At 16.4% G+C, this 26,275-nt stretch overlaps 7 protein-coding genes and 2 non-coding genes across 9 annotated transcripts, besides 3 other annotated features; all 9 read right to left on the bottom strand. All coding sequences in view use genetic code 3, as the record gives it.

Moving 5' to 3' along the window:
- Window positions 1-4,177: 4,177 nt before the first annotated feature.
- VAR1 (mitochondrial 37S ribosomal protein VAR1) lies at window positions 4,178-5,374 on the bottom strand. The gene has a single exon. The coding sequence runs from the start codon at window positions 5,372-5,374 to the stop codon at window positions 4,178-4,180; it is 1,197 nt and encodes a 398-aa protein (NP_009320.1).
- Window positions 5,375-5,984: 610 nt separating this feature from the next.
- tS(UGA)Q2 lies at window positions 5,985-6,074 on the bottom strand. The gene has a single exon. It is a non-coding gene; the product is annotated as a tRNA-Ser (tRNA).
- A 273-nt stretch (window positions 6,075-6,347) lies between these two features.
- Window positions 6,348-9,048: an origin of replication (ORI6; Mitochondrial origin of replication).
- On the bottom strand, window positions 7,322-7,552 carry OLI1 (F0 ATP synthase subunit c). The gene has a single exon. It carries the CDS (start codon window positions 7,550-7,552, stop codon window positions 7,322-7,324), a length of 231 nt encoding a protein of 76 aa, NP_009319.1.
- A 1,579-nt stretch (window positions 9,049-10,627) lies between the features above and the next one.
- COB (cytochrome b) lies at window positions 10,628-17,735 on the bottom strand. Its single transcript has 6 exons — window positions 17,321-17,735; window positions 16,539-16,552; window positions 15,058-15,134; window positions 13,185-13,434; window positions 11,717-11,767; window positions 10,628-10,978 (listed from the first exon to the last, which is right to left on the bottom strand). The coding sequence occupies exons 1-6, from the start codon at window positions 17,733-17,735 to the stop codon at window positions 10,628-10,630; spliced, it is 1,158 nt and encodes a 385-aa protein (NP_009315.1).
- On the bottom strand, window positions 12,024-17,735 carry BI4 (intron-encoded RNA maturase bI4). Its single transcript has 4 exons — window positions 17,321-17,735; window positions 16,539-16,552; window positions 15,058-15,134; window positions 12,024-13,434 (listed from the first exon to the last, which is right to left on the bottom strand). The coding sequence occupies exons 1-4, from the start codon at window positions 17,733-17,735 to the stop codon at window positions 12,024-12,026; spliced, it is 1,917 nt and encodes a 638-aa protein (NP_009316.1).
- Window positions 14,010-17,735, bottom strand: BI3 (cytochrome b mRNA maturase bI3). The gene is made up of 3 exons: window positions 17,321-17,735; window positions 16,539-16,552; window positions 14,010-15,134 (listed from the first exon to the last, which is right to left on the bottom strand). Exons 1-3 carry the CDS (start codon window positions 17,733-17,735, stop codon window positions 14,010-14,012), a joined length of 1,554 nt encoding a protein of 517 aa, NP_009317.1.
- On the bottom strand, window positions 15,696-17,735 carry BI2 (cytochrome b mRNA maturase bI2). Its single transcript has 2 exons — window positions 17,321-17,735; window positions 15,696-16,552 (listed from the first exon to the last, which is right to left on the bottom strand). The coding sequence occupies exons 1-2, from the start codon at window positions 17,733-17,735 to the stop codon at window positions 15,696-15,698; spliced, it is 1,272 nt and encodes a 423-aa protein (NP_009318.1).
- Window positions 17,736-18,830: 1,095 nt separating this feature from the next.
- Window positions 18,831-18,902, bottom strand: tE(UUC)Q. Its single transcript has one exon. It is a non-coding gene; the product is annotated as a tRNA-Glu (tRNA).
- A 2,871-nt stretch (window positions 18,903-21,773) lies between these two features.
- Window positions 21,774-22,044: an origin of replication (ORI2; Mitochondrial origin of replication).
- A 1,636-nt stretch (window positions 22,045-23,680) lies between these two features.
- Window positions 23,681-24,055: an origin of replication (ORI7; Mitochondrial origin of replication).
- A 953-nt stretch (window positions 24,056-25,008) lies between these two features.
- Window positions 25,009-25,788, bottom strand: ATP6 (F1F0 ATP synthase subunit a). Its single transcript has one exon. It carries the CDS (start codon window positions 25,786-25,788, stop codon window positions 25,009-25,011), a length of 780 nt encoding a protein of 259 aa, NP_009313.1.
- Window positions 25,789-26,275: the final 487 nt, after the last annotated feature.

Below are 26,275 nucleotides of genomic sequence, written 5' to 3'. Positions count from 1 at the left end.
CACAGGTAATGTTTAACCCTATTGTAATCATAATTATAATATAATTGTAATTGTAATTTTTATTATAATTGTTTCATTTATTATAAATATAAATATAAATAATATATAGTTTATAATTATTTAAAAAGTTATTAATAAAAATAATATTAATAAAAAATATGAATATAAAAATAAATAATTAATAAAAAATTAATATAAAATTAATAATATTTATATATATAAATCTAAATTAATATTAATAAGTAAAATAATAATAATAATTGTCTATTATTAATTAAATTAAATATAATAAAATTCGATTATTATCAGATTATATTATATTAATTTTTATTATAAAGTAAAGATAATTTTAAGAAGGAGGTTATAAATATATAATAAATTATAACAAGTAAATATTTATATACTTCTCCTTTCGGGGTTCCGGCTCCCGTGGCCGGGCCCCGGAACATTAAGATTATAACAAGTAAATTATTATTTTAAATATAATTTATAGTTATTATTAATAAATAGAAAAAAGACTCCTTCGGGGTTCGGTCCCCACGGGGTCCCTCACTCCTTCTTAATTAAAAATAAAAAGGGATGCGGTTCCCACGGGGTCCCGCACTCCTTCGGTTCCCCCCCGCGGGACGGGCCGGACTATTAATAATTATTATTGTAAATAATAATATATAAATATTTTTTTATAAAAATAAAATATATATAAAGTTATCGAAGAAATATATAATAATATAATATAATAAGTCCCCATCGGGGGAAAAAGGAATAAAGGAGATATAAATATAATATATTATTATATATATTATATATAATAATATTAATAATATTAAGTATTTTACATTTTTATTATATTAATATTAATAAATATAAACAATAAATAAATTAATTAATTAATTAATTAATAATTTCTTATTAAATAATATTATGATAAATTATAAATATATCCTTCTTTAAATATTAAATATTAAATATTAAATATTAAATATTAAATATTAAATAAAAAGGGGCAGACTCTTTCGGGGTCCGCCCCGCGGGGCGGGCCGGACTATTATTTTATAATTAATATATATATTTATTAAATAAATTATCCATAATTTAATTTAATTTAATTTAATTTAATTAAGTGAATACCTATTTTTAATAAAATAGGTGTGAATCTCAAAAGGAGTTTAATTTATTTTATTTTATTTATTTAATTTAATTTAATTAGAAGATTATAAATTTATACATTTTATATAAATATTATACTTTTATGATATTTTAATACTTATTATAAAATTTTTAATAAATTTTTATTTATCAAAAGGTAAAATATTAATAATATATTATTAAAAAATAATTAAATAATATAATATAAATATAATAATAATATAAATATAAATATAATATATTAAATATATATATAAAAAATAAAATATATATATATATATATGAATTAAATATTATAAATTATTAAATATCCTTCTCCTTTCGGGGTTCCGGCTCCCGTAGCCGGGCCCCGGAACTTTAAAATAAAGATAAAGAGGGGGCAGACTATAATTATTATTATAATAATAAATTAAATATAATAATAATTATAATTATAATTATAATATTCCTTCGGTTTTTATATTTCCTTTAATAAATATTAATAATAATAATTAAAAATATATAAAAATATTATAAAATTTCTATTTTTTTTTATAATAATAATATTTTATTAATATAATATAAAAATAATAAATAATTATAATATATGATTTATAAACTTTATTATTTATTTATTTTTAATATTAAGAATATTTTATATTTATAAATTAATTAAATAATAATAAAAATATATATATTAAATTTTAATAAAATTAAATAAAATATTAAATTATATGATTATAATATTAATTAAATAATTAATAATAATATTATAAAGTTCCGGGGCCCGGCCACGGGAGCCGGAACCCCGAAAGGAGAATAAAATAATTAATAATATATATATATATATAAATGATAAACAAGAAGCTATCTGGGGTCCATTAATAATTATTATTTTCAATAATAATAGGGACCCCCCATCTATAAATATTAATATAAAAATAATATATAAATATTTAAATAATATATTATTATATAAATAATAATAATAATAATAAATAATTTAATTTAATTTAATTTAATTATTTTTCTCCTTTCTTAAAATATTTTAATAAATATATATATTATATATATATAAATTATAATAAAAATAATAATTTTATATTTTTATAAATTATATTAATATAATAAAAAAAATAATAATAATATTAATATTAATATAATATAATATATATTAAACATTATTTATTATTTATTGACAATATTTAATTCTATTGTTATTCAATAAATAAATAAATAAACAAATATTTATAAATAAATTTTATAATATAATATATATATATATATATAATATAATATAATATAATATAATTAAATATCGATAAATAATCTAATTGGTTATTGATAATTTATCATTAATTATTTATCATTAATAATTAATAATTGATTTTAATTATAATAATATTTATAATTTATAATAATAAATAAATAAATAAATAATAATTATAATAATAATAAATTTATTATGTAATTAAATTAAATTACATTGTGTTATATTATTTATTATATTAATTATATGAGGATTATAAATTATATATATTTTAATAAATATTAATTATTTATAATTATATACAATTAATAATATTTACTTTTTATATATATATTAATTAATATATATTTAATAAAGGATATATATTATTATAATTACTTTATTTGAAATAATTAAATTATAATAAAAAAATATAAAATTATAGTATAAATTGAGTAAATTATATACTTTTTAGTGAATATATATTTTATCAATATTAATATTAATATTAAAATAGGTATGAACCTCGAGTAAATTATTATTATTAATTAATAATAATTTATGATTTATGATTAATAAATAGAGGTAGGAGGGAGGAGTTCCGAACGAAATCCATAACCCCATATGAAGTAATAATTTAATTCCAAATTCAAATTAATTGAAACTTTTTATTTATATTAAAATAAATAAATATATTCTTCGACTATTTATATTAATATTATTATTATTATTATTATTAAAATGAATATTTATAGTTATAGTTATAATTATAATTATAGTTATAGTTATAGTTATAGTTATATAATAGGTGTTAACCTCGCGAGAAGGAGGAGTTCCGGAACCCAGCATGGGGGCCAATTAATTATATAATAAATAATTAATATTATTTATTATAATTATTATTTATAAAAAAAAAAAAATAAGTTTTAAATATATAACTATAGAGAAAAATTATATAATAAATTTTCCTTTATTTAATAAAAAGATTATAATCTTTATATATATTAACCATATATATATTTTTTATATATTATTATTAAATTTATAATTAAATATTATATTTATAAAATTTAAATTAAAATTTAAAATAGTCCGGCCCGCCCCCGCGGGGGGGGGCGGACCCCGAAGGAGTGAGGGACCCCCTCCCTAACCTAATGGGAGGGGGACCGAACCCCGAAGGAGTTTGGTTAAAGAAGATAAAGAATAAAAATTAAGAATATTATTTTATTTATTTTTTTTAATATTATATATTAAAATATAATAGAAAAAAGAGTATTATATATTAATATAAAATATATTAATATAAATAACTAACCGCCCCCGCGGGGGCGGTTTATATAATTTAATAATTAATATATTAATAATAATTATAATAGTCCGGCCCGCCCCCTGCGGGGCGGACCCCGAAGGAGTAATATATATATATATTTTTATTTAATTAACTATCAATAATAATTATTTATAATAATAAAATATAAATAGGATCCAAAAGTAGGATTAATTTATAATTTTATTTGATATTTATTTTTAATTAAATTATTATTATAATAATTATATAAAAAAATTAATTAATTAATATTTTTAATATAAATAAATTATAATTTTATTTTTATATAATTATATGATATTATATTATATTTTATTTATATATAATTATATATATATAAAAAGTAAATATTATTTTATATATTTATATATATATATATATTATTTATTTATTTATTTTATTTATTATATTTATTTTATTTCTCCTTTCGGGGTTCCGGCTCCCGTGGCCGGGCCCCGGAACTATTAATATATATATTAAATAAAGTTTAATTTAACTTTAATATTATATTTACCATTTTTATTAATATTAGAATTATTATATAAATTATGATTAGAAGGGATATAATTTAATTTATAATTATTATTAATATTACTTCATAAATATTTTTTATTATTAAAAGTACCATTTAATAAATTAAGTGTACTAGTTCTACCATTATTATTACTTAATCTACCTTTAAATTTAATAGATCAACCAACTAAATATTTATATATTAAAATATCTATAGGAATATTATCAATAGTTATATTATTATAAATATTATTAATATTACCAATATAATTATTATTATTATTATTATAATTATTATTATTATTAATATTATTATTATTATTTAATAAATTAATTATATTATTATATTTATTATTATTAATATTATTAATATTATTAATATAATTTATAGAAATATTATGATCATTTAATTTAGGCATAATATTATTTAATATACGTTGATAATTAGTTAAGATACCATTATTATATTTATCTATATCATTTAAACTAATATATTTACTAAAAATATCACTATTTAAATAAATATATGATAATTTAATAGGTTCAATAGTTACTTTTTTTTTATAATAATAACTTAAAATATTACATAAATTATTATTTATATTATTATTTATAATATTTATTAATTTATTTATTATATTTATATAATAATTATTATTATTATTATTATTATTATTATTAATATCATTATTATAATAATAAAATTTAATATTTAATTTATTTAAACTATGTTGATTAATAAGTTTACTTATAATAATTTTATTAATATTTATATTATTTAATTTTAAAGTTATTATTTTATATAATAATTTATTAATTAATTTATCATTTATAGTATTTATAATTTCTATATTTTTATTATAATTATAAATTTGTAGATTTCAATTATTTATATTATTTAAATGTTGTAATTTATTATTAATATTCCCCGCGGGACCAATCCGGTGAACAACCGGATTGGCGCCCGCGGGGTTTATATTATTATTATTTAATATTCTTTTTATATTATTTATTTTTTTATTATTTATATCTAATAATATATTCTTTAATAATAATTTCTTATTTATTAATGAATCTAATAGATTATTAATAATAATATTATTATTATTATTAAGTTTATTTATTATTGATAAAATTATATTTAATAATTTTAATTTCATTATTTTTTATTTTTACTTTTTATCTATTATATATACATATTAATATTAATATTAATATAAATAGAAATATATATATATATATAATATGCATCCTTATTATAATATTATTTATTATTATAAATAATAATATATTAGATATTTTTTGCAGTTATTAATAACATTATATTCTTTATAATAATAATATAAATCCCAAATAAAAAAAAATAATTATTATTAATAATTTATATATAAATAATTTATAAAATAAAATATTATAATTTTATATATAAAAATAAAAATATTATTAAAATAAAATATATCATAATATTATTAAAATATATATATAAATATATAAATATATATATATATATATAAATATAAAGAATTATTAATTATTTATAATTTTTAATATATTATTATTAATTAATAAAATAAAATCCCTTCTTAAGAATAAAAAGGGTCGGACCGGACTATTATATAAATAATATTATTAAAATAATAATTATTATTATTATTATTTTTATATATTTTATATTTATTAAAATTAATTAATTAATTAATTATTATTATTTATTTATTTATTTTATTTTTATAGGAATAATATTAAAATTATTATTATATATATGTATTATTACGGATGATGTAGGATTTGAACCTACGTAGCCAATAAAGACTAATGATAGCTCAAATATCACACTTTAAACCACTCAGTCAACCATCCTTAAGAGGAATATAAATATAAATATAAATATTAATATAAATATAAATATTAAATAAACTCCTTTCGGGGTTCCGGCTCCCGTGGCCGGGCCCCGGAACTATAAATATATTATATATATATATTATAAAAATCTTTAATATAATATTATATAATTATTAATATAAGAACTTTTAAACTTTTATTAATTTATTTTCTCCTTCGGGGTTCGGTCCCCCTCCCTAACGGGAGGGGGTCCCTCACTCCTTTCTTAAAATAAATTATTATTAATAATTATTATATAATAAGAATTAATATAATTAATATAATTAATTTTATAAATTATAATATTAAAATAATTATTATTATTATTATATAATTAATCATATATTTTTAATTTATTATATTTATTAATATAATATAAATTATTATTTAATATTTAATATTTAAATAATATAAACCCCGCGGGACCAATCCGGTGAACAACCGGATTGGCGCCCGCGGGGAATATTAATAAATTAAATATTTAAATAATTATAATTAAATATTATTAATGTATATATAAATTTATATATTATATAGATAGATAGATAGATTTATAATATATTTTATTATATTGTTATAATATATTATAATTTATTTATAAACCTAATTATTATATTAATTATATGAAAATTATAAATTATATATATTTTATTAAATATTAATAGTTCCGGGGCCCGGCCACGGGAGCCGGAACCCCGAAAGGAGATGTTCACTAATATTATATTAATATTAATATTAATATTATTAAATGAATAATACAATAAAAATTATATTGTGTTCAATTAAATATATTTAATATATTTATATATAAAGAATTTATTATTTATTAATAAATATTATCATAATATATATATTTCTTATTTATTAATAAATATTTTTATTATTAATAAATAATATATCTTATTATGGTAATTTATATTTATTTATATAAATGTTTATTATAACAATATTTATAAATTATTATTATTAATAATATAAAAAAAGTAATTATATATTATCCATTATTTATTTATTTATATATTAATATATTAAAAAAAAGGTATATTATATATTATTATTATTTTTTATTATAATTTATATATATTATTATTATTATAATATTTATATATTTTATAATAATTATATAATTATAAGAATGTTATTAATTTAATCAAATGAGATTTTATTTTATTTTATTTTTTTATTAATTTCATTATTTTTTATTTATTTATAATATATTATATATATTATACACCGAATAATAATAAGAATGAAACCATTAAACAGAATAAACCTGTAGCTTCTGATAAGGCGAAACCTAAAATAGCCATAGGGAATACTAGGTCTTTAATTGATGGGTTTCTTGATACACCATTAATTAAAGCTGCGAATACGATAGCAATACCAATACCTGCTCCTAATAAACCAATTGTTGAGATACCTGCTCCAATATATTTAGCTGCTAATACTAATTGCATAATATTTATTTATTAAATATTTAATCTATTCTTATTTTTATATTATATATATATTTATTATTATTTATATATATATATATAATTATATATAAATATATTATATATAATTAACATATTAATATTACTTTTTATTATCTTTTAATACACTATTTAATTAAATTATTAAAATATTATTTAATTATTCTTTCTTTATTTTAAATAAAAAAAAAGGGACTTATTTATATATCTTATTAATATTATTATAATATATATATAATAATATTTTATTAATATTATAAATAAAAAAATTATAATAATAATAATATTATTAATTATATTATTATTTATTATTAAATATTAATTCATATATATATATATATAAATAAACTCCTTTCGGGGTTCCGGCTCCCGTGGCCGGGCCCCGGAACTATAAATTTTATTTATTACCTTTTTTATCATATAATTACTCTTTTATTTATTAATTATAAATCATAAATTATTATTAAAAATAAAATAATAATAATTTACTTGAGATTTACAATTATTTTATTTAATAGATGTTCATTATATTAATAATATATATATATACTTATATAAATGTGTATAAGATTTATATAATTATTATTATATTATGATAAAATTAAATATCATAAACTATATATATTACTTATATTAATATTAATAAAGATATAAATATTTATATAATATTTTATTTATTCTCCTTTCGGGGAACTATATAAATAATTTAATTATATATTATAAAAAAAAAAAATAATAATTGATAATATGAAATATTATTATTATAAATAAATAAATAAATAAATAATTAAAATATAATAAAAAAAGTAATGGATAATAATAATAAAAATATTAAATATCTCTGTAGGTATCAATATTAACAATATTTGATGAATAATATAATACAACCGTATTGAATTGCATCTTAATTTAATTTAATTATGAGTAATATATATATATAATTGTAAATAAATATATAATATTTAATTAAGTTTATTTTATTATTATTATAAAATTAATTATCAGAAGGAGTGAGGGATACCCATGAGGATGAGGGAAACCGAATCCCTTTTAATAAGGAGTATATAATAAATAATGACAATTATAAATTCTTAAAAGAATTAATATAATGATTTATTATTATTATTAAATTAAAATATTTTTATAATAATAAATTATAAATAAAAATATATTCATTATCATAATTATATACTTATTATTTTTCATATGAATATCTATAGAATAAAATATTAAATATTAAATATTAAATATTTAATATTTAATAGTCCGGTCGAAGGAGATAAGTAATTTTTATTAATAAAAAGAAATAATTTATTATGAAATAATTTATTATTATTATATATAATATTTATTAAGAATATATATATTTATATATATATATCTTATTTTATATATACTTTTTTTTTAATAATATTATATTTTAATAATATTATTATATATTAATATATATAATATATTATTAGTTATATATATATTTTAGATGGGGGTCCCAATTATTATTTTCAATAATAATTATTATTGGGACCCGGATATCTTCTTGTTTATCATTTATTATATTATTTATTTGGTTTTTATTTAATATTTATAATTTATTTTATACAATATATTATATTGTTAATACTCCTTTGGGGTCCCCGCCGGGGCGGGGACTTTATATTATATTATATAATTAATTATTTTATAATTATTATATATTAGTTATATTATTAAATATTAACTAATGTGTGCTCTATATTTATTGAATAGTTTGGTTCTTATCACCCACCCCCTCCCCCTATTACGTCTCCGAGGTCCCGGTTTCGTAAGAAACCGGGACTTATATATTTGGAAATAAAAAATATAACAATACTTATCAAAAATTATAAACTTATTTAAATTTATTATAATATTTTATTAATAATAAAAAAAATAATAATATATATAATATATTTAGAATATTTTTATTATTACTATAATAATAATAAGAAGTTCTAATTAATTGTCTCTATGTCAGGAATTCATAATTAAAATAAATAAATATCCTTCCTAAGAATAATTATTATAATATTAATTAATTACAATTAATTTAAATTTTATAAAAGATTAATAAAATAGATATTTAAAAATATATTTATAATTAACTTTGAGTAAATTATAATTTTTTTAATAATAATTTCTTATTAATGATTAATAAATAGGGTGAGTAGGACGCCGGAGGAGTGAGGGATCCCCCATATATGTAAGTATACGTAAGTATACATAAGTATATATAAGTATACGTAAGTATATGTAAGTATACATAAGTATATGTAAGTATACGTAAGTTTATGTAAGTGGGGGAAACCCCTAGATTAAAAATTAATTATTAATAGTTATATATTTATAATAATTAATTATAAAATAATTTATATTATCAATATTAATAATCATTAATATATATAAAATAATTTTTATTTAATATTTATATTAAATGAGTACTCCTTCGGGGTTCGGTCCCCCTCCCTAACGGGAGGGGGTCCCTCACTCCTTTTTTAAAATACCTTCTTAATTAAATAAAATAAAAAGGGGGCGGGGACTTTATATTTTTATAAATTTAAATAAAGAAAATAATAAGATTCTATAATAATTATGCTTTATGATAATTAATTATTTTATAATAAATAAGATTAAATAAAAAATAATAATGATAATAATAATTAATAAATCTCCTTGCGGGGTTCCGGCTTCCGTGACCGGGCCCCGGAACTATAATATATAAAATAATAATTATATATATTAATATATATATTATAATTATATGAAAAAAAAAGATAGATAGATTATAATTCAATATAGTTATATTATATTATTCATTTATTTATATTAATTTAATAAGTATATTATTTTCATTATTAATTAATTTATATTTTATAATATTTTTTTTTTATTATTATTATTTAATTTTTATAAATTAGAGATATATTATTTTTAAGAATATTATTAAAGTATTATTATTATTAATAATTTTATTTTTATTTTTATTATATTATTAATAATAATAATATATATATTATATCTATGTATTAATTTAATTATATATTATTTATTAACTCTACCGATATAGAATAAAACATTTTCAATAGTAGAGATAACAGGTACAATAATTAAGAAATAAGCGAAGTAGATAAATGTAGCGATTTGTCCCATTAAGACATAAGGTACTTCTACATGGCATGCTCCAATTTGTCCTAATAATACGAAATTGAATACAAAGATAAAGAAGAAGAATTTAGATAATACTTTAAAAGTATTACCTCTTACTACACTTCTATCAGTAAATGGTAAAACTAATAATACTAAAATAGCTGCAAACATTAGAATAACTCCTAATAATTTATCAGGAATAGATCTTAAAATAGCATAGAATGGTAATAAGTATCATTCAGGTACACAATTTATATATGTTAACATAAGATTATTTAATATCTTATCTCAATAATTTTCATTATTGTTCAGACTATGTCATTAATTTATAATAAAAGATTAAAACTTTTGATATTTTATAATATATATATATATATTTTTTATTTTATATATAATATATATTACTCCTTCCGGGGTTCCGGCTCCCGTGGCCGGGGCCCGGAACTATATAAAAAAAATTAATAATCTATTCTTTATTTAAAAATAATTTATAAATTAATTGGTTTTCGTGGAAAGGTATTACTATCTCAGTTCACTTTCTAGTCGTTGAACGTTTTTATATCTTATATTATATTAATATTATTATTATTATTATATATATATATTAATATATAATATAGAGATGATATAAACTTCGCTGCAAGTTGTCATAGTATTATTTATTTATTAATACCTTAGATTTTCTTGACAATTAACCAATTTTAATCATTAAACTCCTTATGGGAGTTCCCACAAAGCGGAAACTTAAGAATATTTAATGCTACTGTACTTTTTATTATTATTTATTATTAATTAATTAATTTATTTATTATAATTTTTCATATATTTAATATAATATATTAAATATAAATTATAAAGGAATATATATAAATAACCCCGAAAGGAGAAATAAATAATATATTTTTATTAATAATTATTATTTATTTTTTTTATATAAAATAAATAAGATTAAATAATAATAATTTTATTAATATTTTTAATATCAATAGATGCTGGTGTTACTAAAGGATTACCAGGAATATAGTTATCAGGATGCTTTTATAATAAATATAAAATGGACTATATCTTCATAAAAATTTATATTACACTATCTTATTTCATAAACTATTATTATTTCTTCAATCATGTTTAATGATCAGAATTTTATTTAATAAGATTGTAAAAATATAATCTACCGATTCATAATAATTTATATTATCTTTAACAATAATTTACAAAGATGTTATATTATTATAAGGAATCTTTAAATATTTTATAAATTAGATAATATAATAATGAATACGGAGAAAATTTAATTATTATTTCATTTTTCATTAAATTTTAATCAAGCTTTATATAAAGCAGTATTATGAGGTGCTTTAAAAGCTAATAAATCATATAAATAATAAAATTTATCAATTAAAAATAAACGTTTACCTTTATTAGATTTAGAAGGACAACTTTTATTATAAAGATAAAAAATATTATGTAATTCTTTATTATTAATAGATCATTTAAAATAACCATTTTTAGCTTTATCAAAATAAATATTACCACCAAATACTTCTCTATAGTATTCAACATCATGTAAATATTTATTTGTAACGCTAATAGTTAATTGAGGTCTAATTTTTAATTTACCGGAATAATAATAATTAATAGTACCATCAGCATCAAAGAACCCTATAAATCAAGCATTATCTTTAGTTAATTTAATAGGTTCTTTAAAATCGATATTTAATAAAATACATACTTTATTAAATTGTACTAATCTTTTACTATTACGAATATTACCATTAACGGCATTAATTAATTTAATTATACCTTCTTTATTTTGTAATCTATATCTAATAGCCTTAACACCTGATCTTAATTTTACAGAACCACCAAATTTATCTTGGATTTGTCTTAACATTTTTTCATCTTTTAATTCTACAAGAATTTCACAAGATGCATATTTATTTTTAGTAATACAAAAATAACCATCTCCGTCAATTAAACCGGCCAATCATTGGTTAAATCTAATATTACTATCTTTATAAATACTATAATGTCTTTTAAGAATAATTTGATTTATTTTTTTTATATTAAAAATATTTAATAAATAATTAAATTTATTTTTTAGTGTGCGTGTAGTCTCTGAAGTATCTACTAATAAATTCTTTTTATTACTCGTTAAGTGAGTATTAGAAGAATTTATATTGGTTACCTGCTGATTATCTTCTTTATAATAATATTTTACTCTATTGGGATTAAATAAATCACTTACAATATTTATTTTATTATATTGCTTTGTTCAATTAAATTTTAATACGAAATTATTTAATTGTTTTGTATTTAAAATATTTTGAATAATAAAATAATATAGAGTTTTATTATAAATTTTTCATTGATATTTAATAAATAAAGATTTCCAGCATACAGCACATAAAATATTAATTACATATGTAATTAATAATAAGGCCATATTTTGACCTAAAGTATTAGGTGAATAGAATACAAATAATGCTAAAATTAACATAAATAAGAAAACAGTTACTAAATCTTTAAAAATAAAGTATGAATGCATTGGAATTCTATCTAAATTACCTGTAATACCTAATGGATTAGATGAACCATGAATATGTAATGCCATTAAATGCATAATAACCATTGCAGCAATGATAAAAGGTACTAAATAATGTAACGCAAAGAATCTCTGGATTAGAGGGTTAGATACTGAGCTTTTAATGTTTAAATAGTTACATATTTGAAAACTATTATCAATATATCACTATATTGTTCGGACTATATCTTAATCCTATTTATGTATATATATAATTATATATAAATATTTATAAATGATTATATATTAATCATAATATTTATTTATAAAAAAAAAAGATAAATATTACTTCTAAAGTTTTTATTTCTTATTTATTAATCATAAATTATAATTAATAAAATTATACTTTTTAATTTATAGTTTCGATATCCTAAAATAGAAATAAAAATACCATAAAATGATAAGATTTTAATTATTAATAAAAATTAATAATGAAGGAGAAAATAAATATAATAAAATAATAAATAGTTCAAAGGAATTATTTATTGATAATAATATATTTAATATATAATTAAACTCCTTCGGGGTTCGGTCCCCCTCCCGTTAGAATAGGGAGGGGTCCCTCACTCCTCCGGGGTCCGCCCCGCGGGGCGGGCCGGACTATATTTATAATAAATAATTATATATAAATTATATTTTGTTTATATAATTATATAATATATAAATATATTATTATTATATTTTTATATAAGATTAATATTTAGGAGGAATTTTAAAATAATTATTATATTTAAGAATAAGACGTAAATCTTTTAAGAATAATAAATATTGTAATTTTTTATAACCTAATAATTTAATAGGGTTATTATTAATAAATATTACAACATTTTTAATACCATTAATACTTTTAAGTGTTATTCTTGAATTATTAAATTTATCTGTATAAATATTTTGAGTAATTTTTAAATATGATTTAATAGCTAATATAACTTCTATACTATTATTTTGAGATACTTCAAAACTAGCAAGTTTTATTTTTTTATTTATAGGTTTATAAATACTAAAACAACTTTCAGCTTCAAAAAAACCAATTAATCATGAAGAAAAATAATTTTTATTTAAAATATCTTCAAGAGTATTAAATGGTTTAATAGGACGTAAATAATAAGATAAATCATTATAATATTTAATATCTTTTAATAAATTATCTTTAAAATATAAATAATCATAATGTTTATTAGTTAATATAGGATATTTATCAAAAATAGGAATAATAATATTCTTTAAATGATTTTTATTTCTTACATTAAATTTACATATTTCTTTAATAGTACCATCTTTTATTTTTAATTTTTTAATTGTTACTTTACCAATACCTAAAATATTTTTAATTTTATATAATAATTGAATATCTCTAATATGTATTTCAATACCTAATTCATATAATAAATATTTACCTTTTTTTGAAATAGTAATTCAACCATCTCCTTCAAATAAACCACCAATATATGCATAAATAGGATTATCTGTGTTTAATTTATGATTTTTATCATAAATAATAGTATTATTTATATAATAACTATAAAGTCTCTGAATAATTAATTTTATATATATATATATATTAATTACTGCTAATTTTCTTCTTATAATAAATATTTTAACTATATTATTTTTATTTCAAATTATATTATTATAAATAATTAATTGAATAATATAGTAATTTATTATTCAAATGAAGATATTTCAGCATAAAACAGATTTATTTAATATTATATTACTATAATATGGATCCTCTATATTAAACCCACCTCATAATCAAGATACAATATCGTTACCTACAAATGGAATTGCTGAGAATAAATTAGTAATAACTAGTGCCAAGAAAATAATATTATTTATAAATTATTATTATTTTTTAATAATAATAATCTCAATATTTATTGATTTATTAATATAAATAATACCCTGTATTTAATAATATCTACCCTTTTTATAATTCCATTTAATCACTATTTTCTCTTATGAATAAATATTTATACCTAATAATACCATAATATAAATATTATATATAAATGTTATATATAAATGTTATATATAAATGTTATGATGGGGTTATTATTATAAAAATATTAATCATAATAATTATAATTCATTATTTATATATTAATTAGGTAAATGGAATAATAACAGTAGTTATATATATAATATATATATATAGATTATTAAACCTTGTGTTATAATAATAATATTATAAATTTTCTTCGAATAAACATTAAATATTATTATTTTTTTTATAATAATACCTATTATTGGTGTATTCTGTTGGGATCATATAATTATATAACCCACTGTCTTGTTACTTAATAATATAATTTTGACATGTTTTCAATAATATCGCATTATAATAATATAATAATTAATATAATACTATATATTTTATTATAAATAATTACCTAATTTATATTTTATACTAGGAATAATATAAGGAGATACAATTTTAGTTAAAATAGGTATAGATTCTTTTCATACATAAATAACAAATTGTGTATTTTCTTTATTGCCTTTAAGAATAGTAGATTTAATATTATATTTATTATGTAATAAATAAAGTAAATATTGAACATCTTTATAACTAAAACAATTAGTTGTGAATTTTAAACCTTTACCTAATTTACATCCATCATCTATAATTCAAATAGCTAAAGCTAAAGGAGTTAAATAATTGTCTAAAGATTTAGGAATAACTTTAATATTACCTTTTCCAGATATATTTTTAATATACCATTCTGAATAAATCATATTAAATGAATCATAAGTTCATGTATTAAATTTTAAATATTGTCTAATTTTACCTTTTTTACCTAATCTAGTTTTAATTAAAGGTAAATTAGTATTACAATAACCTAAATTAGCTAATAAACTATGTAAATAATATAAATAATTAATATTACAATATTCTTGTTGAAATACAATTCTTGTTCCTTTACCACCTTTTCTTTTTTCAGCATGACCATCTCCTAATATTGAACCATAAATAATTGATAAAATGTTTATATTTAATGGACCAATATTATTATTTATATCTTTCTTATTTGTTATATTTAAATTAATTATATATTTATTTTTATTAATATAATCTATACTCTTAATTAATATAAGATATTCTTTAGTTTTTATTATTTGTCTTATTATAATCGTATAAAAAATATAAATTAATAATATTAACATTATTATATAAATTAGTTTTATTATATTAAATATATTTGAGGCGATATTTATATTACCTCAATGTGACAATTGTGATAGGTAGATCTTTACAAATTTTCCCCCACTCAGAACTGTACGTACTACTTTCATAGTATACAGCTCAAACAATTTATATACTATATAAATCATCCTATATTGAAGTTAGCATGCTTTCACATTAATCATTTATTCGTTATTATTATTAATTAATTAATTAATTAATTAATAATAATATTAACCATTATTAATATATTTTTATTAAAATATATAAATAATTTGATCTATATTATACATTACATATAATCTTTAGCTTTTTCAATAGTCTTTTACCCACTTATCTATATTATAATTTCTATTATTATTTATTTAATAATATTATATATAACTACCATATAATATTTATATTAATATTATATGGAAATAATTGGGCTTACCAAGTTTATATTATTATACTTTCAATAATTCACTTAGGATTCTAATTTTATACCGATGAGTATTAACGTATATATATGTATTCTAGACAGAATTGAATATCTTACTTCTCATATAATTATTTTTATTTATTATTATTTATTAATTAATAATAGAAAAAAATATTGTTTATGTTACGATATTTTATAATATTAGATTGACTTACGCTATCCATATGAATCTTACCTTAATAATTAATAATAATTATTATTATTAGAGTTTCATACAAAATTATTACTAATAATGCATGTCTAATTAGGTATATGTTATATATAAACATAATCATTTCATTAAAATAATTTATTTAATGGTATGATATTATAATAATATACTTATACTTGTCTCACTCTGTCCATAAACACAACAATAACCTAAAAAAGCTGTAGCAATAGTTAAAATGAAAATAATAACACCTACATTTCATAATAGTACTCTTGGTGATCTATATGAACCATAATATAAACCTTTAGCCATATGCATAAACATTACCATAAAAAAGAATGATGCACCATTTGCATGTAAATATCTTAAAATATAACCATTATGCACATCTCTTATAATATGTTCAACAGATGAAAAAGCTAATTCAATATTAGATGAATAATGCATAGCCATAAAAATACCTGTTACAATTTGAATAACTAAACATAAACCTAATAATGAACCCATATTTCATCAATAATTAATTGATGATGGTTGTGGTGAATCAATAATATAACTATTCACTAAACTTAAATACACATTTGATTTTCTAAATGCCATATTATTATTATTTATTTATAAAATATTAATAATATTATTTATTACTAATATTTTATATATATTAATTAATAAAAAATATATAAATATATATTATTAATTAATACTTATTATATATATATATATTTATAATTATATATATAATTATATTATAATATTAAAAACTATTTTTTTATTATATATACATATTTTATTATATATAAATTATAATTATTAAAAAAAAAAGATATTTCTCATTTTTTTTTCATTAATATAATCCATTAAAAAAAAAAGTTAATAGATTTTATTAATATTATTATTATTATTTATTAAATATAAACCTCGCGGGCGCCAATCCGGTCAACTACTGGGTTGGTCATTGGTCCCGTGGATAATATTAATTATATTATATCATTATTAATTTTTTTAATAAAAAGTTAATAATATAATATAATATTTAAAAATATTTATTTAATAATAAATAAATAAATAAATAAATAAATAAATAAATAAATAAATAATATTGACGATTATATTAATATTAATGATATCATTATTATTTAATAATAATTAATATTATGAAAGATTTTTATATTAATATTATATAAATATAATATTAATAATTTTTATATTATTTATTAATATTGTTATTATTATTATTATATTAACAATAATTTATTGTTAATATGTTATTTATATTATTATTAATTTATATTCTCCTTTCGGGGTTCCGGCTCCCGTGACCGGGCCCCGGAACTATAAAAAAAAATAAAATAAATTATATTATTATATATTATATTAAAAAAAAAAATTAAATATATAATAATTATAGAATTAATTAATAACAATTATTATTATTATTATTATACATAAATATTATTTATATAATTTATTATAATATTTATTTAAAAATATTATAATGAAAAATATATTATATATTTTATTATAGTATAATAACAATCGGTATTTATTATTATGAATATATTATTTGTATTAAAAAAAAATATATATATATATATAATTGTATTATATAAAATGTATATTATTAATAATTATTAATTAATATAAAGAATATGTTTAATTATATATACTTTTTTTACAAATATTTATTATTATGAATAACCTTAATCGGAATCGAACCGATATTATCAACATGAAGAGGTGATGTCGTAACCATTAGACGATAAGGTCTATATTTATTAATAATATATATATATATAATTATTATTATTATTAATAAATTATAAAAATAAAATTATTATTATTATTATTAAGTTTATTATTACTATTTATTAACCTAATTAAAATTAAATTAAATAAAATAAAATAAAATAAAATAAAATAAAATAAAATAAAATAAAATAAAATAAAATAAAACTTCTTCTTTAAATAAAAAAGGGGTTCGGTTCCCACGGGGTCCCGCACTCCTTCTTAAATAGGGGTTCGGTCCCCCAAAGGGATCTATCACTCCTTCCTAAAAATAATTAAATATTTTTAATATATATATATATATACATATATATATTAATTTTATTAATTCATTTAAAATTTATATTTATTAATATAATTTATATATTTATCTTATTCCTCCTTTCGGGGTTCCGGCTCCCGTGGCCGGGCCCCGGAACTATTAATATATAAATTGAATTATAATTATTTTATATTATTTTTATATATTACTTATATAATATTTCTTATAATTATATTAAGATTATATATATAAATAGGTTATTATATATTATTATATATATATACTTATTAATTAAATATATTTATATTTTATATTAATGAAGTAAATATTTTATTTAATATATATATATATATATAAATTTATTTATTATAAATTATATTCTTTTTATATTTATATTTATTATTAATTAATTAATTAATTAATTAATTAATTAATTAATTAATTAAATTATTATAATTGTTATTATAAATTATAATTATTATTATTATTTTATTTTTAATAAAATTATTATAATATTAAAAAAGGGAGATAAATAATATTTATATAATCTCCTTTTGGGATTCCGGTCTTTGGCCTGGTATCCAAAACTTATATATTATATTAATCCCCAAATAAGATATTAATATATATAAACAATTCCTTCTTTAAATATTAAATATTAAATAAAAAAGGGGGTTCGATCCCACGGACTATTTATTCTTGTTAATTATATTTTTAATATTATATTAATAAGTTATATTTTATTATATATTATATTATTATTTCTCCTTTCGGGGTTCCGGCTCCCGTGGCCGGGCCCCGGAACTATTATAATTATATATATATTATTAATTTTTATTTATACTCCTTCGGGGTTCGGTCCCCCTCCCATTAGTATAGGGAGGGGTCCCTCACTCCTTCGGGGTCCCCGCCGGGGCGGGGACTTATATTTATATATTTATATTTATATTTATATATTATATTTGTATTTATATTATATTTATATATTTATATATTTATATTTGTATTTATATTTATATTTATATTTATATTTATATAATAGGTGGGGGTCCCTATAATTATTGAAAATAATTATTATTTATAGGACCCCAGATATCTATCATTTATAAATTATTATAATATTTATTAAATTTATGATATATTTTATATTTAATATGTTTTTATATTTATTCATATTATTTATATTATTTACCCTATTTTTATATTATTATTAATATTTATAATAACAATTATTATATTATTAATAAATACTATATAAGTATTAAAATAAATATCTCCTGCGGGGTTCGGTTCCCCCCCGTAAGGGGGGGGGGTCCCTCACTCCTTTCTATAAAAAGTAAATTTAATATATTTTTTATATATATAATATATTAATCATATAAATTATAAATTATATATATATATTTATATATATATATATATATATTATAATAATCATAATATTTTTATTTTATATTTTATATTTTATATATGTATTACGAGAGGGATAATTATTTTATTATATTTATATACAATAGGATTAAACATTGCCAGTGAACAACGGGTAATGTTTGATCCGTATCATATTATATTATATTATATTATATTATATTATATAATTAATAGTTCCGGGGCCCGGCACGGGAACCGGAACCCCGAAAGGAGGAGAAGATAATATTATTACTATTTTTCTTTATAAAAATAAAATAAAATAAAATAAAATAGTCCGGTAGAAAGAGATATTATAACTTTATTAAATATATTAAATATATAATAATTATTATTCCATTTAAAATTACAATTTTCGTTTCAATTATAATACTTTTTAATTATATTATAATATATAATTATTTATAATAATAGTACGCTCCGAAGGAGTGAGGGACCCCCCCCTTACGGGGGGGAACCGAACCCCGCAGGAGATATTTATTAATAATGAAATTATATTAATATATTATTATTATTATATAAAATATTAATTAGTTCCGGAACCCAAAAAGGGGACCGGAACCCCGAAGAGGAGTAAACATCTTTATTTATTATTTATAAAGGTGTGAACCCCACCGGAACCCCAAAAGGAGTTATTATTATTTATTTCCTTCTTTATTAAATTATAAATTGTAAGATTATATATTATTATATATTATATTTAATATTTATTATTTATATATAATAATTTATTATATTATATTATATTATATTTATATATGATATTTTTATTATTATAAAAAAAAAGAAATATAAATATTAATATTAATGAGAATCTAAATATTTACTTATTTATTTATTTATTTATTTATTATTATAAATATGAATTTTAAATTTATTATTTATTAAAATACTTTCAATATTTTTAATATATTATTTATTTTATTTTATTTTATATATAATATATTATTTATATATTTTATATATTATTATTATTAATAAATTTTTATAAGAAATTAATATCTCCTTACTCTTTCGGAGTTATTATAAAAATATATATAATTATTAAATTTATATTAATAAAATATTTATAATTATTATAGATTAATAATATTTATTATTATTTATTTATAATATATTATATAAATTATTATTTATATATATATATTTAATTATTTATATTCTATATGGGGTCCCAATTATTATTTTCAATAATAATTATTATTGGGACCCGGATATCTTCTTGTTTATCATTTATTATTTTATTAATTTAGCTTTATTTATGATTTATATTTTATTTTATACAATTTATTATATTGTTTATACATTATTATTATTATATAATTAATTATTTTATAATTATTATATATTGATTATATTATTAAATATTAACTAATGTATGCTTTATATATATTATTCAGTTAAGTTTCTAATCACCCACCCCCTCCCCCTATAAAACTTAATTTATTACTTATATATTTACAAAAATTATCTTATAAAAAAAAAATAAAAATATTTAAATATATCTTTTTAATATACATAAATATATTATATATATTAATAAAATAAATATAAATATATATATATTATTTTTATATAAATTTATAATAATTATAAAAAAAAGTCTTCATCTTAATTTTTATCATTATAAATTCTATTAAGAGTATAATATTATTTTTATTTATTATTAATATTATATTTTTAATAATATTTTTTAATAAAACTTTTTTTATATAAATTATTTATAATTATAATTATATATAATATTATAAATATATTAAATAATAATAATATGGATTCATAATTAATAAAATATAATCTTCACTATTAAATAAAATTGGGATTAATATATCTTAACACTGGTGAATAACACAATAATGTTCTATTAATTACATTACATTATATTACATTATATGAATTTATAAATAATAATTAATAACTCTCGTTATTATATTAATTGGGATAAACATTTCCCAGTAAATAACACTGCGGGGTTGGCGCCCTAATTGTACTTATAATAATAGTGAGGGGGAGGGGAGGAGATTAATAAATAAATAGTTTCAATTGAATTGGGTCTTGATATGTAAACCAAAACTCTTTTATTTTTATTTTTATTTTTATTTTTATTTTTATTTTTATTTTTATTTTTATTTTTAAAACGTCTTTCTATTAATTATATTATATTCTTTTTAATAATATTATTTATAATAATATTAATTATGTACTTTCTTTTTTTTTTATTTATTTATATTATATAAATTTTTAAGAATATATATATTATATTAAATATAACATTAATAATAATTAGGTGTTTTATTATAATAATATATATATTAAATATATAATTAAATAAATAAAGATTTAATAATAATATAAAATAAATTCCACCTTCAGCGTAGTGATAAGGAGTGAGGGACTCCCCATATTCGTATCCGTATCCGTACCCGTAAGGGAGGACCGAACCCCGAAGGAGTGAGGGACCCCCCGTATACTATATACTATATACTATATACTTACGAGGGGGACCAAATCCCGAAGGAGTTACATTAATAATATATTATATTAATCATAAAATATATAAATTATATTAAAATTATTTTTATAGTTCCGGAGTTCCGGCCACGGGAGCCGGAACCCCGAAAGGAGAATTAATAAATTATTATAATTTTTTTTATATAAAAATATAAATATATTTATTAAGAATTATATAAAATAGGGTAAACATTACCCGTGAACAACGGGTAATGTTTACCCGTATTACATTATATATAATTATAAATATAATGAATATATTATTATTTATTATAAATATTAGAAGATATTTATATAAAATAAAAATCCTCAAAAGGAATTTTTATGAATAAAAAATATATATATAATAAAATAGTTATAAATTTATATTAAATAAAATATTTATAATCATTATTAATTAATAAATATTTATTATTATTATTATTTATAATATATTATATAAATAATTATTTATATATATATTTAATTATTATTTCTATTTTATATATATTATTATTATTATATTAATTATTATTTCTATTTTATATACATTATTATTATATTAATTAATATGATATTATAATGGTGGGGGGTCCCAATTATTATTGAAAATAATAATTATTAATGGGACCCCAGATATCTTCTTGTTAATCATTTATTATTTTATTAATTTAACTTATTTATAATTTATATTTATATTATAAATTTTTATTATATTGTTAATATTTTTATTATTATTATATATTTATTATATATTATAATTATTTATTTATATAATATTATAATATTTATTATAAAAATTATATATATTTATATATAATAATTTATTATATTTATATATATATATTAATTATTTTAATTTTATTTTATATTGGTTATATTATAAAATTTATCTAATGTGTGCTCTGTATTTATTGAATATTCTGGTTATTATCACCCACCCCCTCCCCCTATTACGTCTCCGAGGTCCCGGTTTCGTAAGAAACCGGGACTTATATATTTATAAATCAAAAATATAACATTATAAATTAATAATAATAATAAAAATATCTAAAATATAAAGTTTCCATAGAAGTAATAATAATAATAAATATATTAAATATTAATATAATATTATATAAAATATAATTATATATTATAATTGTTATATATAATTATTATAATAAATAATGAATAAAGTATAATAATGATAATAATATATTTATTTATTATTTTTTTTTATTATTCTAAATAAATATATTTATTTGTATATAAAATAAATATGAATATTATTAAAAAATATGTTATAATTTCTCCTTCCGGGGTTCCGGCTCCCGTGGCCGGGCCCCGGAACTATATGATATAATAAATATATTATATAATAATCTTATATTTATTATGTTATATTATTTTTAATAAATATTATTAATAATAATATTTATTAAATATTTTATTTTTTTTAATACTATATTAATATATTAATGAGAATATATATATTATATATAACATTAATGAGAATATATATATTATATATAATATTAATAATAATTAGAGGTTTTTTTTTAATTATTAAGTATAATAATTTATATATAATATATAATTTTATAAATAAAGATTAAATAATAATAATAAAAATAAGTCCCCGCATCCAGTGCAGTGGGGAAGGAGTGAGGTCCCCCCCTTATGGGGGGCCGAACTCCGAAGGAGTAAGATTAATAATATATTTGTATTAATTATAAATATAAATAAGTATAATAAGTTATTAAATATATTAAATAAGTCCTTGAAGAAGATAATAATAATATTAATAAATAAATATTTTATTAGATAAAAGAATATTATTAAAAGGGGGGGATGGGGTATATTGTATTTATTATAGTTTAATACTCCATATGTAAATTATTTTATTTTATAATTTTATTTTATAATTTAATGTAAGTATACTGCATCTTTTAAATATGATGCTGTTAAAATAGCCCAGACATATCCCTGAATGATACCAATAGCGAATTCTAACATCATAATGGCTAAGATCATAGCTAAAGGTACAAAACCGAATACTAAAGTAAATAAATTAATTAACATAAAATTAAATAGTAAACCAGCTAAAATAACCATTAATAAATGACCAGCTAAGATATTAGAACCTAATCTTAAACCTAATGAAATAGCTCTAGCGAAATAAGATAAAGTTTCAATAATAACTAATAAAGGTACTAATGGTAATGGTGTACCAGCAGGTACGAATAATGAGAAGAATACTCAACCATGTTTATATAAACCTAAAATAGTATTACCTAATCAAATAACAATACTTAAAGAGATAATAAATACTAAATGAGCTGATAATGCAAATGAGTATGGAATCATACTAATTAAATTAGCAATAAAAATAAACATAAATAATGTAAAGATCATAGGGAAATATAAACCTCAATTTTTACCTCCAATTTGTCCTTTAAGCATATTTATAATAGTATCATAAATAGCTTCTTGTGAAATTAATCATCTTGAACCAATAATTTTATTATTATTATTAGTTAATAGATATAAACTTGTAATAACTAATAATACAATAATAGTATATAATGAAAATGTTGTTAAATTTAAACAACTTAAATCAATAAATGATGATTGTAAACCAAATAATAGTCTAATCTCAAATTGATCTAATGGTGATGTAATATATGTATTTAATAAATTAAACATAATAATTATAAATTTATAAAACTATAACTTATAAATAATTAATCATAATTATATCTTATTATACTTTATTTATAAATATATAAAATATATAAAATAAAAATATAAATAGTGAGGGACCCACCCCCGTATATTATACTTACGGGGGGAGGGACCGAACCCCTTAGATATATAAATAAATATATATAAAATATAAATAGATATATAAATAAATATATAAAAAAATAAGATTAATTATTATATATATATATATATAATGAATTATATATATATAATATTTGTATTTAATAATTTTTATTACTCCTCCTTTGGGGTCCGCCCCGCGGGGGGGGCGGGCCGGACTATAAGAATTTTTTTTTAATAATTATTAAATTATATTCTTATTAATATTTTTTTATTATTTCTTTTGATAATTATATTAAAATATATTATAATTATATAATAATATATAATATTGTTATTATATCATAATATAACTTTATTTAATAAA

This window comes from Saccharomyces cerevisiae, mitochondrion, assembly GCF_000146045.2.
Source record: "Saccharomyces cerevisiae S288c mitochondrion, complete genome".
NCBI classification, from domain to species: domain Eukaryota; kingdom Fungi; phylum Ascomycota; class Saccharomycetes; order Saccharomycetales; family Saccharomycetaceae; genus Saccharomyces; species Saccharomyces cerevisiae.
This window is presented reverse-complemented; position numbering and strand designations above follow the sequence as displayed.